Source organism: Juglans regia, chromosome 11 (genome assembly GCF_001411555.2).
Source record: "Juglans regia cultivar Chandler chromosome 11, Walnut 2.0, whole genome shotgun sequence".
Classification (NCBI taxonomy): Eukaryota; Viridiplantae; Streptophyta; class Magnoliopsida; order Fagales; family Juglandaceae; genus Juglans; species Juglans regia.
The window spans coordinates 4,939,220-4,963,104 of NC_049911.1; the positions used below are offsets into that span (position 1 = coordinate 4,939,220).

Here is a 23,885-nt window from a genome sequence, read left to right on the forward strand (position 1 = left end):
AGCTGTAAAATGCAGTCTTCCAGTCATTTACATGCAACTCATGATCATGATGATCTGCTCTTCGGATTACAACTCATTCTAATTAATTATCTTAATTAAGATTAGTAGAAATAAATTGACAGCTTAAACATGTTATTCATAGGTGATAAATAATATTTGCAGTCATAGATTGCGTAAGTGTCATGCGTTTTTTTTTTTTTTAAAAGTAAGTAAATATAAGACTTACATTAAAAAATTAATTTTTTAATAATAGACTCTTCTATTTTTTAGAAAGAATATATGACGCTTAAACAATTCATGACTATATCTATGCACCGATTGCATGCAAGCAGCCTTTAATTGGATTTAGAGACTCTCTTGCCTAGCTAGCTAAATATATATATATATATATATATAATTATTGGTATAGATTAATGGGTCATATATAGATATTGAAAAGAATATTCTTTTCCCTCAAAGGAAAAGAAGATAAATTAACATGATATATACATTCTGGGACATTATGTTATATATATATATATATATATGTGTGTGTGTGTGTGTTATGCTTTATGATCTAATTCCTGGCCTCATCGCATGCATGGCTACCTATAGTATTTGCATTTGAAGTGCTTTTTAAATATGAAATAGGCAGAAATTCGTTCTCTTTTAACTATACGTATAGTTTTAAGGGCTGAACGTACTACGGGTAATTAGTACTACGTGTGAGAAATAATATTGCATGGCATGTATTTCTTTCAGAGAAATTGAAATATAGCACATCATGATACAATTGTACGTAACCGGCCGACACACCCTAATTAATTTTCTTTTTATTTATTTATTTTTATAAATAAACATAACTTTTATTAATAAAATGAGATTATAGACATTTGATAAGTCAAAATATTTGAGAAATAAAGTCTGGAATACAATCCCACCACATAGCGATATCATCTACATTTATCGTATAACAAGCTAAACATTAGGGCAGGTTTGGGAGGTGGGATGAGACATAAAATTCTCATCTCATCTCATCTTATCATTACATATTTTTCAAATTTCCATACAAAATATAATAAACAATTCAACTTTTTCAAATCTCAATTTAACTTTTTCAAATCCCAATACAATAATAATATCAAAACATAATATTTTAAACACTAAAATAAAATATAAAATTCTCATTTCTCCCTCCAAACCTGCAGCTGCCCTATTAACTTTTCTATGTGCATAGACAAAATTACATTCAACAAAATGTGTGGAAAGTAACTTAATCTCTTTATATAACAGTCCAAGCGGAGAATCTTCCATTGTATGACGCTGCAAAGCCTCGACTACAAACAAGCAATCTGATTCAACTTGAATGTTTGCAATGCCCATACTAGATTAAAACAACTGTAGCCCTCAAAAAACAGTAGTTAGGTCAATAACTTCTGGTTCGTCAACCTCATGTTCAAGCTTAATTACTAGAGGCCATTAGAACTTTACCATGGTTATCACGTAAAATACAATCCATACCAGATTTGCCTACCTCCCTAAAAACAGTCCCATCAACATTTAACTTTAATAAAACCTACTGGTGGAGGTTTCTAACAAAAATGTTTTTTCAATTGGGCATTAGGTTGAAATCTTACCTCTTTATAGTTTCTGAGCAAACTCAGTGCATTGGCAGCAACATTTCTTAGGCTTAGAATGACCTGATCATGTACCATCTTGTTATGCCTATACCAGAAAACTCCATGCCAATACAAAGAACACATGCAACTTCTCATTGAGCACCCCTTCACAAAGGGATAAAACAGCATCATATATTCTCATATCAGTAGTAAAACTCATTTCTGGCATGATCTCCCTTCAAATACTCTGTAAACTGGCACAATTTATCAAAGCATGATTGAGATCTTCAGGCTGGAAACAACAAAATCCACACTATGCATTAGTTATCACTTTTCTCTTCAACAAATTATCTTTTGTGGGGAGTCCTTATTTGCAAGCATGCCAAGCAAAAATTTTAATTTTACTTGGCACTGGCATCTTCCCTAATTAATTTTCATCTTTACAGTACGTGCACAATATGAATTCCCTAACATTATTAATGTATAATATTGTATATCCGTAACCATGTCTCATGATGTAGTATAGGGAACTTTGATGGTACCCGGCCATGATATATATTGACTTGACTTGGAGTTCATCATCATGATGATCTTACATACATGCAAATTAATATTTCTACCATGCAGAAAGAAAATGAAATTAAAAGATTTATTAATTTTGTGTACTATTAATATATATTGACATTTGGTTAAGCACTTTTTAAAAGTTCATCAGCGTAATCCAATGAATTGTTCAGCTGATCAACAACTGATCAATTAATACCAAATTATCAAGTTAAATTAATGAGATTATTTTTTTGGTGTGAAATTAATAAATTAAAAATTTACAGAAGAGTAGTAGATCATGAAATCCATTAAATTTTATAAATATCTCAAACCAAACTAAATGGAAATTATACTCTTTAAAAAAATTGTCACCCCTTCAGTACTATATATATATAATAAATAATAAATAATAGTTCGTACGCTTCTTATTAATTAATTTAATACTACGTACCTACTACGATTAAAAGATATATTAACTACGTACTACAGATCATATACGAGAGAAATGACTCATCGTGAGTACGTACTAATTAATCTTCCCGTTTTAACTGATCATCATCAATTAATTACAGTCATTACTGAGCTGTGCAGCTAGCTAGGTAATTAACGTTTAATTCGAGAAAGGAAATTAACCTATAATTAAATATATGCATTTCCATATGAGTTTTCATCATGCATATATATATATATATATATATATAGTGAAAAGACAAAGAGCGAGACGAAGGTGGACCGATGAAGAGTTGCTCCACCTTATTATTTTAAACAGAATTAGTTAAATATATTTGATTAACTATTCCCACCAACATAAAAAAAGAAAAAAGAAAAAATATTGTTTAAAATATAATATATGTATCTATGAACGATTAAACATTAACAAAATTGATCATTATTAAATTTGAATTATTCTAAATCAAGCTCTCTCTCTCTCTCTCTCTCTCTCTCTCTCTCTCTCTATCTTCTTCCTGCCTATTCTCCGGTGATCATTCCTACATTTGAAGTCAAACCCATGTTGCAAAATCTCTTCTTACAAGAATCTTGTTTTCTTCTTATGCCCTTTTGTCGCTGCGGGGCTCTATAACGATTCCCTAGCCTTGTGCAGAACCTATACTCAGGAGCCATTATTCTTTGTCTGTAAACGAAAAACCCTGTACCCGGCCAGTTTCTTTGTTTACACGTTAGAATGTCTTGGTAATGATCAAGAAGCCTTTTTGTTCCCTCTTAACTACCAGAATTCTGGGTAATCTGGCCAAGTTGAACAAGACCGTGGAGCCTACCTAGCTCTAAGTGAAGATGGATTGAATTCCTGGATTTCAGAAAGATTTTGGATGGTAGGTAGTGGAAGTTGAAAAGTTTTTTTGTCTGGATATGAGCTTGACAACCCAATGGGGAGTCTTCCGGCCTTCAAGATAAGACGATGATGGAGGGATCGGATAACTGGATTTTGAAACTGGTCGAGTGTTTTATCCTTTTCCTCTTCATACTTGTTCAATCAACTTGTGCACAAGAAGGTTAGTATATATATATGCGTGTGTGTGTGCAAACGTTTTAATATCAGATCATAAAGGATGACTAGTTTGTTGGCAAGTTTTTCTTGTATTATTTTCATAGGGTTTCAGATCAGTATAAATACAATAAGTTTGAGGAAAATTAATCTCATCCAGTTTTGATATGAAACCTTGAGATCATATTCGAGGATGAATAATGACCCATCTCTCAGTGTATTCATGTCATCAACAAAGGGTGGATCTAGCTAAATATTTATGTGTTTTTTCAATTCATTTGTTGAATGTTAAACATTCAAGGATTAGGCAAAGTCCTGAGCTCAAGGTTAATTATTAGCAAGATCCAAGCGCCAATGATTCCAATTATTATTAAATATATATAGCCAGATCACAGCTTGGCAAGGCTGGGGAAATTGTATTAGGAGAAATTTAGTTTCATGTTTCTTTTAAGTCTAGGATGATCGATCTAAACAAATTAGACTAGTTACGTTGACCCTGCAGATCATCATAATTTGGTGATGTTTGCTTGAATTTCTTTATATGCTAAGTCTAGCTTGCTAATTAAGCCGCTCACAACATAATTCTTTTCATGCAGAATTTGTGAGCATAGCATGCTGCGCAGACTCAAACTTCAACGACCAAAACATAAATATAAATTGGACAACAGATAATAGCTGGTTCCCTAATAGAACTGGTTGCCGAAGTGTAGTAGAAGAGGGACTGGGGAATCATGAGGGATATGTCATGAAAGCCCGAATATTCACCATAGATTCAGGGAAGAGATGTTATAATTTGACAACAATTGAGGAGCAAGACTACCTAGTAAGGGCTACATTTCTTTTTGCTGATTCACTCAACATAACTTTGGACACATCCTTCGATGTTTTGGTTGGTGTCACCCCAATCGGTCGAGTGAACTCGTCCAAGAACTTGGAAGTGGAAGGGATTTTTAGAGCTGCCAAGGACCATATTGACTTTTGCTTAGAGAAGGTCAAGGGAGATCCTTACATTTCAAAGCTTGAACTAAGGCCTCTGGAAAATTTGTACTACCTGAAGGAGATCATTTCTCCTAGTGTTTTGAAAGTGATTAGTAGAATTGATGTGGGAGGAGGAGCTGCTATCAGGTATTCTTCTACTATCTTTAAAGGCAACTACGAAGGTACTATAATGCAAATAAAAACTAATGGGTGATCTTAAAGAATGTATCAGTACTCATAACTGTAACTTCGCTTTCATCAATGAATTAAGTCTATTTTCCAACAAAAAAAAAAAAAACTCGACCATTATATTTAAGTGGATTAAAGAACAACCAACCTAGAGGTAGAAGTACTATTTCCCCTCTTGACGTGCTGGTGTTACAACTTCAAACCACATGTTAAAAGCATAAAAAGTAATTAGGTACGGTCTACCTCTATGAAATAGAATAATGTTACATATAATTATGGAGTACGTAAGCGCTATACAATCATTTTAAAAAATAGTGTGATCCATTATTTAAATTTTTTTTTTTACGTGGATCTCGTATTTATTCAATTTTTTCAAAATGATTATACGATATTTTTGTACTCACGACTCTTACTATCATTTCTCAATGAAATAAGAACGGTTTGGCTTGTGCAAAATCAATTATTTCTTCATTTTCTGAATCTAGCTAGTCTGGGAAAACCCCTTACTTTTTCGTTGACCAAATGTCCAAATCACATGCCAATGTTTGAGATCTTCAAATTAATTTCAGGTACCCAGAGGACGAAAGTGACAGAATTTGGAAACCATTAGAAAATTCACCACCCGCAGTGACGAACCTTTCCAGCTTTCCGAACGACAAAGCTAACAATGTGACAGCACCTAATTTGAAAGTCCTCCTGACAGCTCTAAACCATTCCGAGAGATTGGAGTTCCGCGAAGATCTCGACAAACATCACTCTGATTACCGTGTGATCCTCTACTTCCTTGAGCTCAACGGCAATGTTAAATCTGGGGAAAGGGTGTTTGATATTTACATTAACAATGATAAATTAAGGCAGAATTTTGATATATTGGCTAATGGGTCCAACTATAAGGAGGTTGCTTTGGATGTTAAAGCAAATGGGTCTCTTAATATGACTTTGGTCAAGGCCTCAGGTGGTGTCTTTGGGCCCATTTGCAATGCCTATGAAATCTTGCAAGTGCACCCATGGGTGAAAGAGACTAACCAGAAAGATGGTGAGTTCAATTTAAAAGCATGCAATTTCTTGTTATATATACAGCTTATTCTTTCAATTTAAAAGCATGCAATTTCTAGTTATATATACAGCTTATTCTTGGTTTCTTCTGTTTTGTGCAATGATGGAACAGTTTCTTTATAACTAATAGAGCACTCCTTTTCGGGTTCTCTCTCTCTAAAAACATTTTATTTCTTCAGTGGATGTGGCCTTGAACGTGAGGAATGAGTTACTGGCATCTAACCAAGAGAATGAACTGTTGAAAAGTTGGTCTGGAGATCCATGTCTTCCAAACCCCTGGCATGGTTTAGGTTGTGAGCCCTATAATGGTTCAGTTATCATCACCAGTTTGTAAGCCCCCTTCATTTGAAATGTGTCAGTTGTTATATGGAAAACATGGTCTGCGCCTAATTCCATGTTCTTCTATTTCACAGATCTTTACTTTTGGTTGTATGGGTACCTTTCGGCTATTTTCTTGAAAGGGTCACTATTTATGTTGATTTGGTAGTGTGTAATATCATATTTTCTTCCAGGGATCTCTCTTCAAGTGAACTTCAAGGGTCAATCCCTCCCAGTATCGCTGAACTGGCCAAATTAAAAACACTGTACGGTTCACACTGCTGTCTTCTATCGAGTTGTCCATGTTTTTTTTACTTAAAAAGTATTTAGGACTATTGTTTCTTATTACATTGATATGACGTGTTTGTTTTATGTAGGAATCTGAGCTACAACTGTTTCAATGGCAGTATTCCAGAGTTTCCTGCTTTTTCCGTGCTAGAGTCAATGTAAGCTTTTTTTGGGTTTCAAATCCAAATTTTAGCTATACGAGATTCAATGTAGTCTTTGAATCCCGAAAGCTCTGCTGATTAAACATTACCTCCAGATGGAGATGAATTTAAGAAAGCATTATATATATATATATATATATATATATCCACTATTGACATGATCCTGATCATCTTGTCTACAATTCTGATGACTTTATACAAAATTGCATGAGCAGAGGATAGATATTTTACGCTGTCACGACACGGATCCTATGCATATTCTCATAATTTACAGTTCTGTTTTCAGAGACCAATGTTCTACTTGATTTCTGCCTCTGTCTACAAACAAAGATAGAAATGTCATTTCTTCATGTAATCATTAAATATAAAAGGCTTTTGTTTTTTTTAATAATGTATAACAAGTCCACAACTTTTTCAATTTCTCATAAATAGTATTAATCTCATCTTAACATCCAAACACATCTAAACTTATTTTAAATAGACGCCACATAACTTATTTCGCCTATTCAACTCACTATTATTCATAAAGAATTCAATTCAGCTCAATATTCAAACGCAGCCTAAGAATGGTGCTATATGGATGTGCAATGAAAGTCAAATACTTTGGGAGAGATGTTCTGCAGATATCTTAATCTCTATTCTTCCTTCATTTAGATGCTAGTTAGCACAATGAGTGACTGCTACAACAGTAGTTCTCCATGTAAAAAATATCATGTTTAATTTATTGATTGATTTACAATAATGAACAGGGATATCAGACACAATCAGCTTACAAGACAACCTCCAGAATCTCTTATCTCGCTGCCACATTTAGAATCACTGTAAGTTTCAATTTGACTTCTGTTTATGAATTATACTGCCATTCAGTCATTAACTATGTGCTTGCTCCAGATATTACGGGTGCAATCGTTATTTAGACAAAAAACTTCAACCCAGATTCAACGAATCAAGACTTCGTACAGAGTATGAGCTCTAATATATATGAACTGATACAATTACGTACAAAAGAAACAGAAAAATCAGGAATCTGATATTTGAATCTATTTTCAGCTCTGGAAGATGTGATTCTGAAGGACGAACACATAAACCAGTAATCGTCATTGGCGTTGCATGTGGATCATTTCTATTTACCATTGTAGTTGGAATCGTTTTTGTTTGCATTTACAGACGAAGATTAAGGCACAGGGGAGGATTTGATAATAAAGAACAGCATATGGTTGAGAGTGAGTATACGAATCTTTTCTCTGGTCATTGATATTCATTCAAGTCTGGAATCTTGTGGGGGAGCAGGTAAATAAAATTATAAAAAAGGATCTAATGCATAACCTCATCCTCCAAATAATACATAAATGAAAAATCTTATCCTCTAGCTATAAATAATGAAGGTGTGAGCATGAATGAGAATCACGAAATCCCATCTAACACACAAGGGGATGACTAGAAAGTAATGGATTTATTAGGCCATCCTCAAAGATCATACATCCAGATGGAAGACAATTGTCTTCCAGGTTATACACAATTCACAAGGACCACTTGCTACGTTAACGTTGTTCACTCGAGCAGTCGAGCATAAATAATAGATAATGTTAGTCAGGTAAGCACAATTTAGATTGTCAGATAGTCGAGGTCAAGTTTCAGCAGTATATGTTGCTTTGTGAATCATATTTTTCTAACAAGTTCACCTAAAATATGCAGATATACTTATCTACCTACCCAGCAAAGATGATATTAGTACAAAGTCAATAGCTATTGAGAAGTTTACACTGGCATCGATAGAGGCTGCCACCGAGAAGTACAAAACCTTGATAGGCGAAGGGGGATTTGGGTCGGTTTTCCATGGCATGCTACTTGAGGGCCAGGAAGTGGCAGTAAAGGTTCGGTCAGCAGAATCTACTCAGGGAACCCGGGAATTTGAGAACGAGGTAAACAGGCTATTTTCATGTATATGATATCTTATCATAACTTTTTATATTCCATACAAAAACAAGAAAGTTAGACATGTAAACATGATTCGGCCATTTTCTGCATGAGTCATGGAAATGCAAAGCATTCAATTTGTTGTCACTTTGTCCCTCCCCTCTCCCTTCAGCTTATCATCCTTTACAAGAAATTCTGGTGACTAACTGCACTACTGCAATGGCTATGCTTTTGATCGAGAAAAATGGAATCTAGTTAGTTCTTCTGTTTGTTACTATGTTGTTTCCCCAATCACTATGGGTTCAACCAAATATTCAATTATGACTTTCTTTTGGAGGTTAGATTTATGAATTTAACCTAATTGAAAATTTTGCCAGCTGACAACTCTTAACAATGTATTTGACAGCTAAACCTGCTCTCAGAGATTCGACACGAGAACCTGGTGCCTCTTCTTGGTTATTGTAGTGAAAATGACCAACAAATTCTTGTTTATCCTTTTATGTCTAATGGCTCCCTACAAGATCGTCTCTATGGTACTTATTGATCATTGATTCTTTTAGATGATATCAATTGGCATTACTAGGTCACTAATCACCAGTTTGTTCACAGGGGATGCAGCAAAAAGGAAAACTCTGGACTGGCCAACCAGACTTTCTATTGCTCTAGGTGCTGCTAGAGGCAAGTAAAATGGGTTGCTCAGTTTTCTTATTTTTACTTATCAAAAAATCATTTTATTGTCCTAATTTACAAGAAAGTGAAGAGAAGATGCAAAGAAAATCTTAATGTACAGATAAGCAATGGCAAAATTGGCAATGCAAGCGGTACCCTTTATCAGGTACTCTCTGGTGTTTAACCTAAGAGACAGAAGTGGTGGAGAAGGGCTACCCTTATTGTCTAATCTACTGGAGAAGAAAGATAATAAAAGTATGACATGATTACTAAACGAACAATGCTTCAGTAAATACTGAGTGGCTATTAAGTATGCTGGATAAAGTCATAATCTCTAGAAAGTGGTCTATCATGAATGAAAATAACTCCTAGGGATTGGCTCAAGTGGTAAAGGATTTGGTTTTGGTGGTATGCTCCCTCCAGGTCTAATGTTCGAATCCTATTGGGTGTAAATAATTTCTATGAACAATCAGACTGGGAGAACTTCCTTTTTGTAGGAAACTCATTGTCGAGAGCCTATGCACCCATGGGATTAATCGAGACTTTGTTCTTGGACACTCAGTGCCAATAAAAAATAAAAACGAAAACGAAATCCCTGACCTCCTTGCTTCTCAAAATTGCTTGGATTGTTTTGTTTTTTGCTTGTTTGTAGAAAATAGATTGAGGAAGATATTTCTAATTTCCTTTTTGTTTGTTTGGCTGGTTGTTTGAAATGACTATTTCGTTATTCAGGTTTGCAATATCTTCACACGTTTGCTGGGCGTTGCATAATACATAGGGATGTAAAATCAAGCAATATACTCTTGGATCATACAATGTGCGCAAAGGTTGCAGACTTTGGTTTCTCAAAGTACGCTCCTCAGGAAGGGGACAGTGGTGTTATTTCTCTGGAAGTGAGAGGAACAGCTGGTTACCTAGATCCAGAGTGAGTCTTATATCTGCATGTTTCATAGACTAGTTTTTATTTGAAATATATATATATATATATATATATATATATATATACATTGTTCTGATTTAATTTTCAAATATTAACCCCTTGTTCACTTTTGTTACTGTGATCGACCAATTTGGTTTTCCGTAATTTTATTTTTTATTTTTTATTTTTTTATAATTAATAAGAAATTTTATTTCCAAAGATAGGCAAATCCCAAGTATACAGAATCTATACAAAGTAAATACTACATCTCTCTAAAAACAAAATAAAAGCTAATACAAAAATTGAGGAAGTTAACATCATCCATTACAAGAGTTTTAGCCCACAAACACAAAGTACTAAAGAAAAAATTTCTAAGTTCTCTCAACGAACATTCTCTCAACGAACGTTCTTTGTCTTCAAAGTATCTCACATTCCTTTCAAGCCAGAGATACCACATCAGACATGAAGGAATCATCTTCCATATATCAGCAGCATTCTTTCTTCCCTTTAATCCACACCAACCTGCAAGTAGATCCACCACATCCTTAGGCATCATCCAAAGTAAACCTGTCCGATTAGAAACCTCATTCCACAAAGACATGGCCACTTCACAGTGAAGAAAAAGATGATTAACAGATTCTCCATCCTTCTTGCACATGACACACCAATCAGCTATGCACATACTTCTCCCCCTAAGATTATAAGTGGTCAAAACTTTGCCAAGAGATACCACCCAACTGAAAAAAGCCACTGTGGTAGGTACCTTCACTCTCCAAATATTTTTCCAAGGAAAATCACAGCTCCCGTGACAGGTTAAAATTCTGTAAAAAGAAGAAACTGAGAACTTAGAATTTCCTACATGAACCCACAGCATACTATACTCCCTTCCCAGCATCACCTTTGAACTATAAAGTCTTCCCAAAAAAGCAATAACGCCATTCACTTCCCAATCATTGGCGTTTCTAAGAAAGTCAACAATCCACATGAGAAAGAATGTTCCACAGCTGCATTTTGATCCCTTACATCAACAATATTTTTCCAGAAGGAATTTCTTTCCATATGATTTCTCCAAAGCTATTTCCAAAGTAGCGCTCTATTAAACAACCTCAAATTTTTTTATCCCCAAACCACCACATGAAATCAGTTAACAAACATTGTTCCAACTAATCAAATGAAACATTTTTTCTTCTCCTTTACCACCCCACAAAAAATTCCGATACAAACTCTCAATTCTTCTTTTTACCCTTGCCGGCAATGGGAAAAAAGAGAAAATAAGTAGAAAGATTTGACAAAATACTTTTTATCAATGTTAATCTTCCCCCTTTAGACAAGTAAAGCACTTTCTAACCAGCTGATCTCTTTTCAATTTTCTCAATCACCCCATCCCAAATAGTAATTGATTTATGCGAAGCTCCCAATGGAAGACCGAGATATCTCATAGGAAGCGAAGAAATCCTGCAACCCAATATATTGGCCAGATCTAAAATATCTGAATGGAACCTACAAGAACAATTTCAGTTTTAGATAAATTAACTCTTAACCCCGAGACAGCTTCAAAACACAGCAGTAATGCTCTTAAAGCACAAAGATGATCAGTATTGGGCTCACTAAATATCGAAGTATCATCAGCAAATAATAAATGAGACACTTTTAAACAATTCCAGGACTCATCACCCACCACAAAACCTAGCATAAAGTTACCATCCACAGCCTTCTCAATCATTCTACTCAAAGCATCCATAATCATAACAAAAAGGAAGGGAGAAATGGGATCACTTTGTCTCAAGCCACGCGAGCTGTTAAACAATCCAACTGGAGAACCATTCACCAAAATTGAAAATCTCGACGATGAAATACAGTGCTGAATCCACAAACACCATTTTTCTTCAAAACCATATCTCCTAAGCAAATAGAAAAGGAATTTCCAACTAACATGATCATAAGCCTTTTCCATGTCTAATTTAATTAAAATTCCAGCTTCCCCCATTTTAATTCTACTCTCTAAACATTCATTGCAATTAATACAGAGTCTAGGATTTGTCTCCCCCTTACAAAAGCATTTTGAGATTTCACAATAATCCTCTCCATCGCCTTACTTAATCGCTTGGGCAGCACCTTTGAAATGATTTTATGCACTCTATTAACCAAACTAATAGGCCGAAAATCTTTCATCTCCACAGCCCCTACCTTCTTCGGAATGAGTGCAATGAAAGTCGCATTAAAACTTTTCTCAAATCTCATATATGAATGAAATTCAACAAACACCTTCATGATATCTTCTCGCACAATGTCCCAGCATGCTTGAAAAAACGCCATTGAGAACCCATCCGGGCCCGGAGCCTTATCCCTATCCATATCCCTAACAACATCAGGAACTTCTTCTTCAAACTCTCTCTCCAACCATTCAGCTTCAGACTGATCAATAGAATCAAAACATAGAAGCATATGGAAGGCTTCAAACTGTGCCAACCATGGAACATTTTTCCAGTTCATCCTGGAGTTGGTCTTAATGTATCAAACGGTTCAATTGTACCCATAGAGAAACTTTACCATGGTCTTAATGTCATTCAGGTACTATACGACCCAGCAGTTGTCTGTAAAAAGTGATGTCTTCAGCTTTGGTGTGGTTCTACTTGAAATTGTAACTGGTCGTGAGCCTCTCAACATACACAGGCCACGCAATGAATGGAGCTTGGTTGAATGGGTATGGTCCAATTTCATGCTCTCTAGCTTCTAAGAATTTGATATCATAAGCTGCTCTTTTAGATCTCTATAGTGTTACAGAACACTTCCACACCATATGATGCCTAAAAAATTTGTAACTCCATGGAATTCTTACTTTACATTTAGAAAAATGTTGTTCTTCATTCTGAGTTCCAGCATCGTCAAATAAACCAGTTGACATATCCTATTTAAGTGTTATGTCATGTTAAGTGTTGAGTTATAAAGACTTGCCACATCAGTTGATGTAACTGGAGATAATAAAATTCAAAATGAAAAGTAGCACATTTATCCCCATGGATCCAAGACCAGCTGACCTAATAAGTGTGGATGAAGTCTAATAGTGGAGCATCTTTGCATGCAGGCCACACCCTATCTAAGAGATCAAAAGATTGATGAAATCGTGGACCCTAGCATCAGGGGTGGGTACCATGCAGAGGCAATGTGGAGAGTTGTGGAAGCCGCACAGTCATGTATTGAGACCAGTGCTGCTTATCGGCCATTCATGGCCAATATTGTCCGGGAGCTGGAGGATGCTTTGATCATAGAGAACAATGCATCTGAATACATGAAGTCCATAGACAGTTTGGGAACTTCCAACTCCAATCGCTTCTCTGTTGTCATGGACAAAAGAATTGCTCTACCACCAATGTCAACTCCATCAGAACCGTTGTCTATTATGACGCAACAACCCTCTCCTCCCCAGCCAAGATAACAAGTACAATGAGTGAATATGATGTTTCATCAATATATGAATGGTGGAGTTTTCCTTTTTCTTCCATAGTCCAACATGTATTGATATGTCAATGACTCAATGATGACCTTCTAGTTACATCATATGCTAATGATAAAAGGAAAAATGAGGATGATCCTCCAATACTCTAGCTTATGAATCTTGCTGTTTATTCGACATTCATTAGGTTGTAAAACTCAAGAGAGTTGAATTTATGCTAAAATGCTATTGAAGAACATATGGACATTGCACAAGTATGAGTTCAGCATATCTTGCCAAAAATCAGATGGGTCGTTTATCCTGGGAGTTGATGAATGTTCATAAACCTGGAAAGCCAAATAATTCATGCAAGACAGGCTAGCTAAACATTCATTGAGTTGACTCAACCCCATTAAATCTGTATGGTACCTGCACCATAGATTTATCTCCTAGAGCTCGACCCAACAACTGATAAAAATAATGAGTCCCACAATAAACTCTGGAACAAAATATTACCCTGGCACTCACCACCTTGCTGGATAAGAATATCAAGTAGTCTATAACAAAACGCTCCTGTTTTTTTCACTCTTTAATCAAATGGTCCTACCTACACTCGGTATTTAGGTTACTTGATGAAGGTAACCCTTCCCTTTCCCAAACAACATTGGTCCCTGGACTCAATGGCCTGCTAGAACGAGAGCTGAAAATTGAAAAGAAGAAAGCCCATATAGATATAGATACATATATCTATAAGATAGGAGGAAACTAACTCTTCAAAACAAATGACTGGTCAATTTCAGTAATAAGGTTGTAGTCAACTTATTGAGTTGGTGGTTGGGGCTACGCAGTATATGCTCTGCACAAAATATAGCCTCTACGAAGTTAAGAATAATGCCCCCAAATTGGTTAAAGTTCGAAAATTAAGATTTGGATTAGCGATGACCATTAACAAGAATGTTTTTTTTTTTTTGTTTGAAGATTTTGACATAATTTTTTTTTTATAAGTGCTTGAAGATTTTGATATAATAACAGAAGGTTGGACACAATATGCTTGTATGATGAAGACTTAATATGAAAAGGTGGTACTAACTAGTAACTACGGACAGACAGAGAATTATCGGCAATGAAGGCTGATGACTGCAACAGGAAAGAGAGATGTGGCTCATGAGAAACCATAGATAAAAGTTAATTAAGAAATCAGCAGAAGAAGACTTATTTAGCTAAACCCAAACATAGACAACACTTTATTCAGTTTATTGGGTATTTAGTATTAATCCTATCAATGATAAACCACAAAGGAATCCAGTACGTTTCTGAATCCACGACCTCAACCTATATTTTGCTATTCTTACAGTGGGAGGATCGGTTATTTGAAGTAGAACCATTGGCAGAATGCTTATTGCGTTGAGCTATATTTAAATTTATTTTTCTATCAACAAACATCTAGATGCCCCTGAATTTCTAAAATGATCTCAATGATGCATTATCGCTTGTTTCGCAAGCCTAAACTAATAAGATGTTGTGAATTTAATCCCTTAATTAACATTATCACGTCCATCCTAAAGAAGTGGGGATTCGATACGGGAACCATTCATCTTAACAATGTCTAAAGCAGAAAAAAAAAAAGAGAGAGAAGTTAATCTAATCAAATTAATTAATATTATAACATTTCCCCTCATGTGTAGACCAAACATGCCCAAACTGATAGAAAAGAGTGAATTTGATCATGTAATCAATATTTTTTTTTAAAAGTAAACGATATTATTAATAAAAATAGGTATAACCCAAGTACACAAGATGATATACAAGAAGAGATAAGACCTATTTAGGTCGAAATAGAGGAAATAAGAAAATCATGAAAACTCAAGCCATTAAAATCTAAAGCTATGGCCCATAGAAATAAAGTACGGAAAAATAAAGCTCGAAGTTCCTCGAGTGACCGCTTCTTGTTTTTGAAAATCTGATCAGTTCGTTCTTGCCATATGCACCACGTGATGCAGATCGAGATCAGCTTCCACACCTCCTTAATTTGTGGGACACCTCTCGGTAGAGTCCAGCTAGCCAGTAGCTCAACCACTATTGCAGGCATTACATATGATAACTCCTCCCAGCTAAAAACTTCAATCCACGAGGCTCTAGCTATCTCACAATGTAACAAGAGATGCTCTACTGTCTCCCCAGATTGCTTACACATACAACACCAGTCTAGGATGATGACCTTGCACTTCCTCAAGTTATCGGTTGTCAAAATCTTCCCTAGGGCTGCTGTCCAAGTAAAGAAGACCGCTTTAGGAGGCACCTTATTCCTCCAAATTTTCTTCCATGGGAACTGGCTGTTTGGTAAAAGTATAAGGGACTTGTAGAAGGAGAGAACTGAGAAGGCACCCTTACCAACCGGTGTCCACCATAGCCTATCAACTTGTTGTCCATTCGACACCACATAATATAATAGGCTGAAGAAAGTCTCAAAGTTGTCCACTTCTCAATCTTGCGCCACTCTACTAAACGTGACATTCCACTGAACTTGGGCCCCTGATCGAAGCATAAGGTCCGCCACTGAGGCTTCTTGATCACGTGCCACTTGGAATATAGCTTGAAAGGAATCCTTTTAAGGCCTCATCCCCGCACCATTTGTCCCTCCAAAACTTTATCCGGGAACCCTCGCCCAACACTAATTTAGAATGGCGATTAAACACCCCCCACCCACGCCTGATGTGCTTCCAAACCCCCACTCCATTAGCCCCACTTTCCTCTCCAGTAGCCCCATTTAATCAATTTTATAAGGCTTTCCCTCATGTTGGGGCCCAAACTCCCACTCTATAAATAGGATCCATATATGTGAGATGTTTAACTCAAATGAGAGGATAACAATGTGATAGATTTAAACTTAGGACCACAATACCATGATGAATCACTCCTAACCCAAAAAGCCTAAAGTTTGAAAGGAAATAGTGATTAATCAATTAATCAACATTTTAACGCATAGATGAATCTGCGCCACTGACATATTCTACAGATGGCTTGAAGATCCTAAATATAGCATATACTCTATAGAAGCATGAAAACGCTCGAGTATATTAGCTTCAAACAGAGATAATACAAGATATTTGTTCACGTTCACAATCAAGACAATATTATTCTTACAGAAGGGGCATATCGCAGCAGCAGCAGCAGCAACGGACATCATGAAGCATGAAAACGCTCGAGTATATTAGCTTCAAACAGAGATAATACAAGATATTTGTTCACGTTCACAATCAAGACAATATTATTCTTACAGAAGAGGCATATCGCAGCAGCAGCAGCAACAACTGACATCATGTAGCGAAAAGAGGCTGATTGGCTGATGCAGTACCCACTTGGGCCTCAAGAAGTTCAAGACGCCGCTCGAGTGTGTCAAGCTTCTCATTCAACGATGCGAGTTTGCTCTTCGTTGTAGCCTCTGAAAGAGTATAAAAGCATAAGATGCAGAGGTTGAATAACACCACCAACCCCAAAAAAATGGGCTGTGGAAATTCATTTCATTGGGGGTTATACTGTACAAATCAATGCTATCCAACAATGAAATAATGAGCTACTCGAATCAACCCCAAAGCAGCAAATTTCAGTAGTAAAAGATAAAGGAAGGGAGGGATTATAAATCGGGTACCGAATTGGACAAGGAAATCAAAGAGGCGTCGAACGTTGAGCGAAATGTGAGAGATGAACTCGCGGTTCTCCCAATCAGCTTGCACTGCTATCCCAACATTCACCGCATTTGTAATCCCTCCTGCCCTTGCCATCCTTCCCTTTTTTGTCTTTTGTCCTTTTCAGAGTCACTCAAACAGACTATTTTTCAGGTAAAATTTGACTTGATTTTCCTTCACTTTCTTTCCTGCCAAACAGTCAACTAAAATTTTTTTGGTTTCTGGTTTTGTGTTTTTCTCTCTCGTGATGATGAGAGTTTTTATTTTGCCGTAAGTGCAAAACGTTTTCTGTTGTAATTTTGAGTGGGGTATCCATTCTTAATTCTGGTATATCAGGTTGTGCTATTAGGTTATTTGCAATGACGGATGATCTAACGGAGCGTTGGAGTTCTTTTTCTTTATCTGAATCCGAGAAATCAACTGTTCGCTTGTCTGACTCCACGGAGTTAAATAAGGCTTTCGATACCACGAAGTGTTTCCTGTTTAAGCTTTTGTCTGTGAAGTTTTATAATAAGGAGGCTTTCAAAAGGATGATGAAGAACGTGTGGTATCCGTCGGGGAGTTTTCAAATTTATGATATGGGGGATAACCTCTTTTTGGCAGCCTGTTCTTCGCGGGGTGAAAAAGAGAGGATACTTTCTAATGGCCCCTGGACGTTTGGGAATAGTCTGGTTATTTGTACTAATTATGACGGGACTTTACAGATTACCAAAGTGCCTATGTCTCTAGCTTCTTTCTGGGTTCGCATGTATGATTTGCCGCTGGATGGGATGAATGCACGGGCAGTTCGCAAGATAGCAGCAACCCTGGGTGTTGTTGAAGATGTTGATCTCATCGAGACGAGACCGGGGTGGGGAGAATATGTTCGTGTGCGTATTTCCTTGGATATAAGCAAACCTTTGCCGCGTGGTATAAGGGTTGCTGTGGGAGAAACTGATTACGTATGGGTTCGTTTTAAGTATGAGAAGTTGCCACAATTTTGCTATTATTGTGGGCTACTGGGACATGGGGACCGCGACTGTCTGCAGTGGATTAATATTAAAGGTGAAGCTAAAGAGTCTGATTTTCCTTACGGATCATGGATGCGGGTGGGGAGTGTTTCTGTGCGTGCACGCAATTACTTGGGTCCGTCGACTGCAGGAAGCCCTGGCAACTCGATTCCCGTAGATGGTGATCGGAGTAATCTGTTGGTGAAAGATTCAATGGCAGTTCCCGAAAAGCCATTGAAATCTTTGTCGGTTTCGGAAAATGTTCTGCTTACTGGTAATGGGTCGGATAATCAACTGTTTGCTGTGAATAAGGATGAGCCTCGTATGGGCCAGGGGCCCATTTCAAAATTAACCCAAATGTCTTTTGTGCATTTGAAGGAAAACCTTTCTGTAGAAGCATCTTCATCTTCTAGTAAGGGGAATCAACGAAAATCAAGCGTAGTCCGTCCCTCTCGTGCACGAGTGTCTCGTTCCCCCTTGACTCCTTCTAAACGACAGTTGACTGCGAAGGCTACTCCTGATTCGGGTGGTCTAACCCAGGTGAAGAAGCAGAAATCAAGAGAAGATGATTCCTTGGTGGAGATCCCTATTTTATCGGCGGAGGCTGAGATCCAGCCCCGCCGGTACTCATGAAAATCTTGAGTTGGAACTCCCGAGGGCTTGGGAACCCTCGGGGAGTTCGAACCCTTCGAGATCTTGTTCGAAGGGAAGTTCCCGATGTCGTCTTCGTTATGGAAACACGATCTGGCCATTCTCGCATGGAACTCCTTAAGGTCCAGTTGGGATTTTCTTGCTTCTTAGCAATGGGCTCCATCGGTCGTTCGGGTGGATTGTGTCTCTTCTGGCGACAGGAGGTAAATTTAATTTTACAGTCTTATTCTCAGTTTCATTTTGATGTTCTGGTTTCGGACCCAATTTCTGGTATTTGTTGGCGTTTGTCTGCAATTTATGGTCATCCGGAAGTGCATCTTAGAAGGGGTACTTGGGATTTGTTACGCACACTGAAAGATCGATTTGATGGGCCATGGCTGTGTTGTGGTGACTTTAATGAGATTTTGGAAAACTCTGAGAAATTCGGGGGTAGGGAGAGACCTGCTAGCCAGATGAGAGGGTTTCGTGATGCATTGGATTATTGTCAATTACGCAGCATGGACACTGTGGGGTCTTTGTTTACATGGTGTAATATGAGGGACGGATCTGATCTTATTCATGAGAGGTTGGATAGATTTGCTAGTAATGTGGAATGGCTTGATTTATTTCCTACTAGTAGAGTCTGTAATATTAGTACTCCAGTCTCAGACCATAGTTGTTTGGTTTTGAGTACGGATGTCTCTGTGCCAACTGTCTCAAGGAAGTCCCGTTCTTTTAAGTTTGAATCTATGTGGGTGGGTGCTAGGGGTTGTGAGGAAGCTATTGCTTCTGCTTGGTCGATGGAATCTGATGTTTCTTTGATTGAAAAAATAAAACATTGTCGTTCTAAATTGTCTGAATGGAGTAAGGAGTGTTTTGGAAATATTAGACAGAAGCTGTCTATGAAGAGAAGGGAGTTGGAACAATTACAGAGTGTTCCTTGTTCATCCTACCCATCTCATGAGATAAGGTGTGTAAAAAATGACATTAATTATTTATTGGAGAAGGAAGAATTGATGTGGAAACAAAGATCTCGTGTGCAATGGTTGTTAGAGGGGGATCAAAACACTAAGTATTTCCACTTTAAGGCTTCTCAAAGGCAGCGACGAAATTTTATCTCCAGGCTACGGAATGATTGTGGTGTATTGTATGAAGGATCTGAAATGCTTCCAATGGTTCATGGCTATTTCTCAAATTTGTTTTGTACCTCTAATCCTTCTGATTTTGATGCAGTCTTACAGGTTATTCAGCCTTGTATCTCTGATTCTGTGAATGGGGATCTAGTGCGTGGGTTCACAGCGTCTGAGATAAGGGGAGCTTTGTTTCAAATGCAACCATTGAAAGCTCCGGGCCCGGATGGTATGCCTCCTTTATTTTTCCAAAAATATTGGCACTTGGTGGGTGATACTGTTATTAATTCTGTTTCACAAGTATTGGTTTCGGGAGTTATGCCTTCTGATTTTAATCTTACAAATATCGTTTTGATTCCAAAGACTAAACAGCCCGAGTATTTGAAGGATTTTCGCCCGATTAGTCTGTGTAATGTGATTTACAAAGTTGTTGCTAAGGTTTTAGCTAATAGGCTGAAGTTAGCATTACCTGGAGCTATTTCTGAGAACCAATCAGCTTTTGTTCCTGGAAGGTTGATTACCGATAATGTGTTAGTGGCCTTTGAAACAGTGGATGCTATTAGAAGGAGAAAGAGGGGGAGAAAGGGTTGTATGTCTATTAAATTAGACATGAGTAAAGCCTATGATAGAGTTGAATGGGTTTTTTTAGAAAAACTTATGTTGCGTATGGGCTTTAATCCCCAATTTATTCGCTTAATTATGATGTGCATCACAACAGTTTCATATAAAGTTATTGTGAATGGGGTTACAACTCAGCCCATCAAGCCCTCCCGTGGTCTACGTCAAGGGTGTCCCCTCTCTCCCTATTTGTTTGTCTTATGTGCGGAGGCACTTTCTTTATTATTGAAGCAAGCTGAAGAGCAGCAACTTCTAAAGGGTGTTAGTGTGTGTCTTAATGCTCCTCGGGTCAGTCACTTGTTTTTTGCGGACGATAGTATCATTTTCTGTCAAGCATCTATTTCAGAAAATCAGCATCTTAAAAATTTGATATGTTGTTATGGTGTGGCATCGGGTCAGCAGTTAAATATGGGCAAAACTGAATTGCTTTTCAGTCGCAATACAGATCCAAGTGTGATAAGTGCTATTAAAGATGTGTGGGGGGTTCAAGATATTCAGCACCATGCTAAATATCTTGGGCTTCCTTCTTTTGTGGGAAGATCGCGTTATCAGACTTTCAAAGGTATTAAGGATAGAGTTTGGGCAAAGTTACAAGGTTGGAAAGAAAAATTATTATCACAAGCTGGCCGTGAGGTGTTGATCAAAGCGGTAGTTCAAGCAATTCCGACTTATGTTATGAGTTGTTTCAAGATTCCTAGGGGTTTTTGTAAAGAGCTTGAGGGGATGATTGCAAGGTTTTGGTGGGGTCAAAGAGGTCAAGAAAAAAGGATACATTGGCTGAATTGGAGAAAAATGTGTCAGTCTAAATTTATGGGTGGTTTGGGTTTTCGGGATTTGGAGGTTTTTAATATATCTTTATTGGCAAGGCAAGGTTGGCGCTTACTTCACTCACAAGGGTCTCTTTTCACTTCAGTTTTTAAAGCAAAATATTTTCCTAATACTGATTTTCTATCTTCGATGCTTGGCTCTAAGCCGTCATATGTATGGCGTAGCATTTTTGAAGCAAAACCTGTTATCAAAGCGGGGAGTTTATGGCGTATTGGCAAGGGTGATAACATCAAGATTTGGGGAGATAATTGGCTTGCTGACTTGAATTCAAAACAGGTTGTTACTAGATGTAATACCCTTGCTGAGGATGCTGTTGTGGCTGATTTAATGGATCCTTCTACGCCTAGTGGGTGGAATTTGGATTTGGTAAACCAGGTATTTCTTCCTTTTGAGGCTCAAACTATTCTTAAAACTCCTCTATTCTTACATTGGGGTGTTGATAAATTAGTGTGGAGTGGCACTAGATCTGGTATTTTTTCTGTAAAGTCAGCTTATCATCTTGCCCTTAATCTGAAATCTGCTTTGGGGAATGGTTCTAGTAATCAAGATCATCCTTGTTCTTTTTGGAAGGTTTTGTGGAACTTACAGCTTCCAAATAAAATTAAAAACTTTATTTGGAGGGCTTGCAAGGATAGTTTGCCCACAAAAAAGCTCCTATTTCAGAGGCATGTTCTGGGTTCTTCTACTTGTGATTTTTGTCACAATGCTTGCGAGGATGTTTCTCACATTCTCTGTCAGTGTCCTTATTTTTTCAGAGTGTGGGAAATGTTTTTTGGAAGAAATCTGAGTTTGTTATTTGGCTATCCTTGTTTTCTCTCTACTATTAAAGCAATTATACGCCTTAATGACCATTTTATCTTGACCCGTTTCTTGATAATTGCTTGGGGTGTGTGGAAATTTCGAAACCTGAAGTTTTTCCAGCAAACCAGCACTCTTGATGTGTGTGATGTGGTGAGAAATTGTCTTGATTATGTTGAGAACTTTCAGTTACTTCGTAAGCATGTGAGTGTTCATCATCAGTCTTCAACTTTGTGTTGGTTACCTCCACCTTGTGGGTTTTTCAAACTGAATGTAGATGGAGCCATTTTTGAGGCCTTGAATTGTTCTGGGGTGGGTGCTGTTTTGCGGGATGATAAGGGATGCTTGGTTATGGCAATGTCTAGAAGGGAGTTGGGTATTCATGAGGTAGAAGACATAGAAGCTCTTGCTGCACTTAGGGGTTTGCAATTAACCTCTCACTTGGGTATTTCTCATCTGATTTTAGAAGGGGATTCTTTTGCTGTGATGGAAGCTATATGCTCTAGGGGGGAGATTTTGGATAGGTGCAGTATTTTAATTCATGAGGTGAAGAAGATTCTGTCCACTTTTGAATATTTTGAAGTTCTGCATGTGGGAAGACATGGTAATGAGGCTGCACATATTCTGGCTCGTCAAGCAAAGTTTGTGGATGATACACTGCAATGGTGGAATGATCCTCCAGATTTTCTTCGTAGCAGACTTGAAGTGGATGCTGGGCGTGTCCTTCCTTAATTGTTGTTTCTTTTGTTTGTCTTAAGCACCTTGTTGGGTTTATGATGTATTTGAATATTTTATCTATGCATGAATGCAGAAGTATTTCATTCTCAAAAAAAAAAAAAAAAAACAGTCAACTAATGTCTAATTATTAGTGGATGGGCCAAAAGCTAGTTGGCTATGGCCCCCTCCAGGCGTTGCGCTTTCATGTCATTGAGTGCGCCAGCATAATGCATATACACCCTAAACCCGTGAACGCTACAAAGTACAATGACATTTGAAAACGTATAATAGTCTCTTTTAAAATTCAGAAATAATCGAAAAGTCAAGACTCCACATAACATCTCACGAAAATCCTGAATATGAGTATATCTGTAATCATCTCTCTTATCAGTTTGGACTAATTGAATGAAATTAAAATTTCCATTTCATTGACAAAAAATAAAAACTTGAAAGGTAAATAAATTAAGAGAAGAAGGCATCCACATGACCTCGTTTGTTTTCACAGTTTATCTCCACTCATCTCATCTAATCATTATAATTTTATCAAATTTTTATTTAAAATAAAATAAATAATTCAACTTTTTTAAATTTCAAAATAAAAATAATATTCTAATAATATTATATTCAATTTTTAACTTTAATCTCAATTTATCACATCTAAAACAAACTAGACGTAAATAATTGCATGGTTTTTGGACAAAAGTCTGGCTTTATCCAATTCCAAGTTCTTTTGGACAATGACCTGGATTTATTCCGATTTGTGGTTAAGAAAAATGAGGTGGAAGAATGGTTTTGGGTGGTGGTAAAATGATTTCTAAGGTCTAGAAACTTCAACATTTATTTATGAAAAATTATTTATTAAGTACGAGTCCGCACATTCCCTCTGAAAGAAAGTAGAAAAAATCTAGAACAC

At 37.0% G+C, this 23,885-nt stretch overlaps 3 protein-coding genes across 3 annotated transcripts; 2 read left to right on the top strand and 1 right to left on the bottom strand.

Annotated features, from left to right (window-relative positions):
* Positions 1 to 3,479: 3,479 nt before the first annotated feature.
* LOC109013277 (nodulation receptor kinase-like) lies at positions 3,480 to 14,036 on the top strand. Its single transcript, XM_035695679.1, has 15 exons — positions 3,480 to 3,655; positions 4,245 to 4,773; positions 5,385 to 5,851; positions 6,051 to 6,201; positions 6,384 to 6,455; positions 6,567 to 6,635; positions 7,388 to 7,459; positions 7,530 to 7,601; positions 7,689 to 7,861; positions 8,334 to 8,560; positions 8,962 to 9,088; positions 9,165 to 9,233; positions 9,957 to 10,149; positions 12,715 to 12,847; positions 13,229 to 14,036. Exons 1-15 carry the CDS (start codon positions 3,562 to 3,564, stop codon positions 13,577 to 13,579), a joined length of 2,799 nt encoding a protein of 932 aa, XP_035551572.1. The 5' UTR covers positions 3,480 to 3,561; the 3' UTR covers positions 13,580 to 14,036.
* A 2,575-nt stretch (positions 14,037 to 16,611) lies between these two features.
* On the bottom strand, positions 16,612 to 17,547 carry LOC108979472 (protein BRICK 1-like). Its single transcript, XM_018950147.2, has 2 exons — positions 17,226 to 17,547; positions 16,612 to 17,018 (listed from the first exon to the last, which is right to left on the bottom strand). The coding sequence occupies exons 1-2, from the start codon at positions 17,356 to 17,358 to the stop codon at positions 16,894 to 16,896; spliced, it is 258 nt and encodes an 85-aa protein (XP_018805692.1). The 5' UTR covers positions 17,359 to 17,547; the 3' UTR covers positions 16,612 to 16,893.
* Positions 17,548 to 17,621: 74 nt separating this feature from the next.
* On the top strand, positions 17,622 to 23,053 carry LOC118349870. The gene is made up of 3 exons (XM_035695796.1): positions 17,622 to 18,874; positions 19,053 to 19,105; positions 20,115 to 23,053. Exons 1-3 carry the CDS (start codon positions 17,622 to 17,624, stop codon positions 22,985 to 22,987), a joined length of 4,179 nt encoding a protein of 1,392 aa, XP_035551689.1. The 3' UTR covers positions 22,988 to 23,053.
* Positions 23,054 to 23,885: the final 832 nt, after the last annotated feature.